The sequence below is a fragment of the Halyomorpha halys genome, unplaced genomic scaffold (assembly GCF_000696795.3).
Source record: "Halyomorpha halys isolate HHAL.00 unplaced genomic scaffold, Hhal_1.1 Scaffold757.1, whole genome shotgun sequence".
NCBI lineage: Eukaryota > Metazoa > Arthropoda > Insecta > Hemiptera > Pentatomidae > Halyomorpha > Halyomorpha halys.
Window position 1 is genome coordinate 457,127 of NW_027114541.1, and position 8,223 is coordinate 465,349.

The window sequence follows — 8,223 nt, forward strand, 5'->3', positions numbered from 1 at the left end:
TTTTACATCAAAATAAACAATAAGTAAACACCTGAAGTAACAGGAGCACTAGGTTTCGAGTTTTAATACCTGAGTTAATGTAAAGTAATCCCAATATAACTTGAGTTTCTTAGCTTTCCCAGTGAGGCGTGGGAATGTTAGGAGTGGGCCCCAGAGTACCTGGTTGAGAACTTAGAGTTTAAGTCCCACCTATGGCAGTTAATATTTGTTTCTCTCTGGTTTTGAATAACAAAGCTTGGCACACCCACTATGCTTAGTATGGAACAGCAGACTCTCCATTACAGGTAAAGGTTGGCAAAAATGGACCTCTAGTCAGATTAGTTTCCTCCACTAACACATAGCTTAACCGGGACATTGTTTTCTCCAATTTGTTAGAATAGAATAGATAATGTGTCATTAACTGGATTTAGTGAATGACACAATTTCTTCCTTATTAAACTATAATAGTTTATTTCATATCATACAGCAACGTTTCGGGAGATTTCCCCCATCTTCAGGCTGTTGATAACAAAAACCTATATTTGACATATAATTTTCTCCTATTTGTCTTACTTGCTAATATATTATAATATTAATGTCATTATTGAGTAAAAACTTTCTAATAGTTATACATTGTAGGAGAATAATTACAATTATTCTCCTACAATGTATGACTATTAGAAAGTTTTTACTCAATAATGACATTAATATTATAATATATTAGCAAGTAAGACAAATAGGAGAAAATTATATTGAACGTTTTGTAAACAGCTGTTTTCATATTTTTAAATGTTAATGATGTAATATAAACGCAACTACAAGGTTAATCGATATTAAAATATAAGCGTGTATTTTTTTTTTTTTTATGAATGTTTATAATACATTTTTTATAACAATCCAACACACTCTTAGAAAGATTAAGTTATTTTATTATAATTAAAGTCAAATGATAATACATTTTAAATAACAATGTCTTAGTTTCATGGTACCAATTTTTTTTATTTTACTATTTTGCATTATATCTCCATTGTTTAACAAGTTTATAAGAGCATAAAGGAATGTATAATTATTTATCGATAGTAAATAATTTTGGGAACCACTGCTCTTAGCAATATTAAAAATTAAATATTTCAATCAAAGAATGTCTGAGAACCATTGATTTGTAGGTAAGTGAAATCAAAACGAAATGCTCATCTTTGTCAATTTCTTCATATATGACAAGTTTTGGGGGCATATATTTTCAGAAACTATTTTAAAATCATAACGCTCTTAATTTACATAAATTTATTTTGTAGGAAGATAGTCTGGGTAGCGGTCAATAAAGGTATTAAAATAGTAAAAGAAAACTATTGGTAAGCAATGAGGAGAAGATGGTTGGGGGTGCGGTCAATGAAACACAAATAAGTATGACTAACTTATTTTAATGTGCCGACGTTTCGGCTAGAGTTTCTAGCCTTCTTCAGGGCTAAAAACAAAACAAGATAACAACCACAGTAAGTATAGAAAAATAAAAAAGAAAGTATAAACAAAATAATTTTACACATACAATGAATAGTTTTACAAGATAGAATTAATAAAATAAAGTGATGAGAGAAGCGGGAAATAAAATATAGACATAGGTAATTGAAAAAGTGGGTACAATAACTTAATTAAGCAAATGAAATAAAATTAAAGTTATATAATGTAAAGAAGTATGAACATATTAGTTATTATTAATTTAAAATTTAAATATGGAAAGAAAATGAAAATTGAGAGGAAGAAAATATATTTAACAATAATAGATGATAAAAAGGCAAATTATAAGTAAGGTGTACAAAACTTATAACGCGGGCAGGAAAAAGGATAAAAGAGGAGTAAATAAGGGGAAAGAATAAAATAAGATAAAAGTAAAATAAAGGGAAAGAGTAAAATAAAGAAAGGGGAAAGAAAACAAAAAAGAAGTATGAAAACCAACCTGCTTGCTGAAAAGTTAAGCGCCTAATGGTCGCAGTGCAAAGTGGTCAAACTTAGAATTAAAAAAAGCCGTTACAGCAATGACTAAGTGTTATTTATAAAGAAAACGTTACGGGAGGGTGAAAATAAAAAAAAAAAAAAAAGTTTGTTATAATACAAGTCAAATAATAATAATAATACTTTAAATGGCTATATTTTGCTATCATATTTCTTTCCCAATTCTTTTATTGACAGTTTAATCATATTTTCACTAATCCTAATTTCTGTTATGTTAATGGTTAATTTTTCATAACAAAATAAAATTATTATTTATTGTGCTGTTGAGATGAAAAGAAAATTTCTTGCAGAATATTATTGACCCCTTATATTAACAACATTTCGGGCCGTTTCCCTATCTTGTAGTACTAAATTCCTACAATTGTAACATTTATCATCAATTTATGTATATAATTAAAATCTATATTTAATTTTACCTTGTAATCAAATATATCCATTGACTTTTCAAAATCTTGTTTATATAGTTACATAATTAAACTATCTTACACATCATTCCTTAAACAATATCATTCACTGTTGGTATAATTCATCTGTCGTTTTGTAACATTGCAACACACATGCATAGAAAAACGTTATTATTTTATTATAAATAAATAACAATATATTTTAATTAACTTATATCTTATAGGTCATTTACTAGTTCACATGTTATCTCCACAGTTTATTAAGATAATAAGAACATGAAGAAATTCACAATTGTTCGTGAATAGTAAATAATAACTAATTAAAAACACTCAAGAATAAATAAAATTGAAGAATTATACATTATTTTGTCTCCTAATTTAATAATACAAAAAAAGCGATAAAAATGACAATTTAGAATTAAAAGAAGTTAAAATTATAGTTCAACTAACTGTTGAAATATCGCAAGAAAAATAGAAATAATAGTTTTATTTGATCGCTGCTAGAGTCCGGTACCTCCCAAACAGCCATTTCCACAGTCTAGATATAGCCAAAAATATTTATTTTTATACAATAATAATGGTTTAACTAACTGTTAATAGATAGCAGCACAAATTAAGAAAGCCATGAAATAGTAGTATCAGTAACCGCCACAAAAGGCCAGCACCATCCAAACAGACATTTCTTATGTTAAGTAGGAAAATTTTGTTTTGTATTAGGAGAGTAGGAGTTTACAGGAGTTAAACTGGTAGGTCCATATCGCAACAGCCAGACGGAATTGTTGCGCTCCTGCAACTTCCTACTATCCTAATACAAACTAAAATTTTCCTGTTGGACCTTGGGAATGTTCGTTTGGATGGTGCTGGCCTCTTGTGGTGGTTATCAAAACTACTATATTATGTCTACCCTGATTTGTGCTGCTATCTATTAGCAGTTAGTTAAACCGTTTTTATTTTGTAAAAATAAATATTTTCAGCTATATTTAAACTAGAAAAATTACTGGATGGTGCTGCCTCTAGCGGCGGTCAAATAAAACTATTATTTATATTTTTCTTGTGATCTTTCAACTGTTGAACTATAATTTTAACTTCTTTTAATTCTGAATTGTCATTTTTTGTCGCCTTTTTTTTTTGTCTTACTAAATTAGGAATTAAAATAATGTATAATTTTTCAATTATATTTATTTTTGTGTTTTTAATTAGTTATTAATTACTAATAATGGACAATTTTGGGATCCTTTATATTCTTATTAACTTAATAAACAGTAGAGTTAAAGTGTTTAATAGTAAAATAACAATAAGATATTGTTATTTAAAATTTATTGTATATTTATGATAAAATAATTCCATTTTCTATGAATAAGTATTGCTATGCTATAAAAATTTGTTTTTTGTTGTGTTATAAAAATGTGTTATAATTGACACTTCATATTATAAAATAATTTAATTCTGACTGGCGTATTAAATAGTAAATTAGTTTTGTGATGAAAAATTAACCATTTACGTAGATCCAGAGAGTTAGGCTTTTAACATATCTTTAAGTTACAGGTTTTCTCAGTATGTACTCAATTATAATGAATTCTTTAATATTCTTCATTTAAAATATAAAAAGTAATAAAGATTAGCAATTTTGTTAGTAAAAATATGATTAAACTGCGAATAAAAAATTGAATTTAAATATTGCCATTTAAAGTATATTATTATTTGACTTAGATCAAAATAATTCCTTTTTTTCTGTGAGTGTGTCTTACATTGTAATAAAGGATAAATAACAATAACATCACAATTTACATCTGATTTTATTACCATTTTATAAATTTATTTTATCTTAAAAAATTGAAGTTAAAACTATTTATAAATATAAATGTAAATAGATTAAGAGTTATACTTTTAAAATATTTGCTGAGAATACATGCCCCCCAAAACTTACCTTACATGAAGAAATTAACGAAGATGAACATTTCTTTTTGTTTTCACTTGCCTATATAGTGGTTCCAAGACATTTTTTAATAGTAATATTTAACAATGTAAAATAACATTTTCATACTTGCCTGTAATCTGTAAGCCCGGCAAGGTAGGGCAAAATGTTGATTCATATTAAATAGTTTTATGACAATTTTGAGGTTTTCTTTTCTTTGACCACACCATATTAATTTTTATTAAAAACAAATAACCTTTTTTTTGTGAAAATAACAATTTTTTAAGAACATTGACCCTAGTTAAATTAAACAACAGTAAATTCCTTGTTTTTGTACTTATATATTTTTTTTTTTTTGCCAGAAGTATTATTTTGGTTCATTCTCTCTTAATCAAAAGGGTTCCAGTAAAATGGGTTCTAGAAAGAGATATCAAAAGTTTTAAAGAAGAAATATGGAAATGGTTAAGTTTTTTGGAATTCTGATTCTGATTTTCAACTTCAATATTTTGAAGTATATTATTGGATGTATCATTGGATACACTATTCTATATGTTTATTTGTTTGGAAGTTGTAAGGGTCTTTTTCAAGGCCTCTGACAGCATCATTTTCAGCATTTTTAAAAAAGTCTAATATTACAGAATATGTATAAAGCCTTGAAGAAGGCTTCAAGTTTATAATTCATAGTTTTATTGAACATATTTACATACTTCTAACAAAATTTTGAACTTTTTTTTTACGGAACCACAGGTTACAGAAGTCAATATCAGCAAGAGCCCATTCTAACTTCATTCAAGCTTTATCTTTAACAAATTACAAGGAAAGGAAATTAAAAATTGTGTTTTATCAAAAATTTATTTTCAGTAATAACAAAAATAAAAATTTTAGATGACTAATATGGTAACATCAGTCTTAATTACATTATTTCCAATCATCCAGCATTGGCACATGGAAGATACTAACTTTTAAAGCACTTACAAAAATGAAAGCATTGCTTAGCTAAAAAGATATTTATAATATATTTTTTCACAAATGATATGTTGAATAATAAAACAACACAAACTCTCAGTGTCTTATTATTGACATATTTCTTAATCGTCTGGCAGAGTTGGCTCTCCACCGGCCCTAGCATCACCAGGGTAAAAATCGACTTGTCCTTCCCTGTCTACAACTAGATCGCTGCTATCTTCATCCCTGTCAGGGCCTGCATCACCACTGCCACTGTCATCCTCCCATACTTCCATGTTCAAGAGCCACGAAGGGAACTGATTCTGATTGTGGAAACTAGTAGGTTCTTCAACTTGAAGGCTGCCAAACGAAGATGGAGATGGTAAGTCAAAAAGGTAAACAGTATCTTCATTTGATGACATCTCTTCAGGTACTATGGTGTCATTGGATACATCTAAAGCTGAGAGGAAAAGTCCATCATCATCAGATTCATGCTCATCTGCGGCTTCTACTTCTTCACCACCTATTACTAAACCCTCAAAAATCAACTCCTCCGGTAATACCTGACCTCCTTCCATGTTGTTGCCTTCGCCATCCCTATTATTATTGGCTACATCTCCATTTTCTACATTGTCGGCAAAGACAATAGGAGGGTTACCGTGAACAGGCTCAACCCTTTCATCAGCAGAAGAATCTTCATCTTCAAGACTAGATTCTGTTTCAGTAATGATTTCATCTACCTGCTCAGGAGTTAAATCGAGGTCCATATCTTGTGTTGAATTAGGATAGCCACTGTCTACAGCTTTACTATGACTACCATAAGTTTCTGTAAGACTAGGAATACTTGATCCCTTACATGTCTCTAGATCCATATCTACAACTGCAGTATCACAGTCAAGTAATTTATTATCTATATTTAAACTATACCTAAAACATTTTTCTTTACATTTGTACAAATTTATATTTTCTAAAGACTGGCTCCTAGTTACAATTGATGTAGACTGGTCATAATGAACTTCTTTACTATTACTAACTTCTTCAACTACAGTGTCCGTTACACGATTAGATTCTCCAACAGGGATCGCTGAAGACAATGAGTTCTCTAAATTTTTCGTTTTATTTTCATTAATTTCTTTTTGACTTTCACTTTGTAATACATCACATGAGAATTGTTTATCATTCTCATGAAAAGGATTGGATATATTTAGAGAAATTTCGACAGCATCATTAATTGTAGACGAACATGGATATTCTTCTTTATCAGAAAAAGAATTTTTTAAGGGTGAAAGAGCATTTTTTTCACTGTAGTCATCATTCGTACAGTTTTTTATTTTATTCATTGGTGACAAGGTGTGGTCCACTAGAGTATCACTAGATTTAGAAGTGTTACCTGATCCAGTTGAACCGGAATGCTGAAGGATGCTATCAATATTTAAATATTGAACCTGATTTTCTCCAACTGGAGTTACAGAATCAGCTCTAAGATCCTCTTCATCAGATAATAACAAATCATTGACACCACTCTGTTTTGGATCACACATTACATTCATGGCAGAGTTATTCTGACCACTTTCAGTGACATCATTTTCAGGATTTCTCAGTACATTATCTAACTCATCTACTAGATCGTTGACATCATCCATTGGATCATAGTTGGGTTTTGACTGGGGTTTCATTTCATTCACATCCTCTAAAACATAGCTCCAGGTTTCGTCATTATTCACAAAGTCATTTAACACATCATTATTAGCATTTATCCAGCTTTCTTCACCATCACAAATTTCTTCGATGACCTCATTATGATCGGAAAGAGAGTTGTTATCTTCTGAAGAAAAAGGCAGAACTAATATCAGTTCGTTATTTTTAAGTTCAACATGTTTATCAGCTTTTTCCAGAAAAGTCCTATAACAATAAAAATAAGAAAATTCAATAAAAGAAAAAAATTAAGATTAACAAAAATTTGTATTGGAGATGTAAATAATACCCCAGAATGAATATCATATATATATATATATATATATATATATATAAATCCTTGTCTCACACCCTATTCCATTTCCATCTGTTTATGGTCTTATTTAGGTTCCTAACAGCCTCCTGATTCTGCTGTTGTCCCCGCTTCCCCAATATATTTCCATCTAAAACCCAGATGTTTGATCTTGTCACCATCCATTTTCAGTGGAACCCATTCATTCCTAAACTCCATCAACTCCATGGTGGAAACCTTAACTTAATTTCTATTAACTCTAAAGGCTGTTAGACTTTTGACCATAAGAATTCCAGAAATCACATCCTTCCTATAAACATTTCCCAAATTTTCATTGAACCATGGAAATTCAACTTAAAACCCACTAACTTGTAGTTTTCTCCTTGGTTTTCTCCCTGCTACCTGATGTAAAACAGACATTCAGGTGAACTTGAAGCATAAATGATTTATGGACTACACAATGTGATCTGTTTTCCAGGATTACCAGAAATAAACATATAACCCAGTATTAGGCTGAGTTGAAGTGGTTCTACTCTTCCTACAGTTGTCGATGTTTCCTTTACCAGGTAAAGGACTTCGACTACCTGTACTTCCTACACCTGTCACAGGCCATGCATCACAATTTCCCTTATCCAAAACTCTCCTTTTCCTTTTCCAATAAAAATAAAAATAATATTGTACATATGCATATATTTACATGAAAACAGCCACTGAAGAAAAAATAAAATACAGAAAAAAGAAATATAAAATAATGTATTTCATTCTGAAGATATAATCTATAAGATCAGGAAATTTGTAAAGTTTGCTTGTATTGTTAATTTAAAATGTTCTAAAACTAGTGATATTATTAAATCCTCAAACTAAATTAGACTAATTGGATTTTAATGAATATATACATTTTTCTAATATATAATTAATAAAGTAATAGTCAAACACATTCTCTTTAAATTATTTTCTTAAAAACGCACTTCCAGAAAAATGGG

General features: G+C 29.3%; 1 protein-coding gene across 1 annotated transcript in view; it reads right to left on the bottom strand.

Moving 5' to 3' along the window:
• Positions 1 to 5,141: 5,141 nt before the first annotated feature.
• Hen1 (Hen1 methyltransferase) overlaps positions 5,142 to 8,223 on the bottom strand; it is an 8,618-nt gene continuing 5,536 nt past the window's right edge. The window contains exon 6 of the mRNA XM_014428937.3: positions 5,142 to 7,155. Coding sequence (XP_014284423.1) covers positions 5,397 to 7,155 — 1,759 coding nt within the window. The 3' untranslated portion in view covers positions 5,142 to 5,396. The remainder of the gene's footprint in view (positions 7,156 to 8,223) is intronic.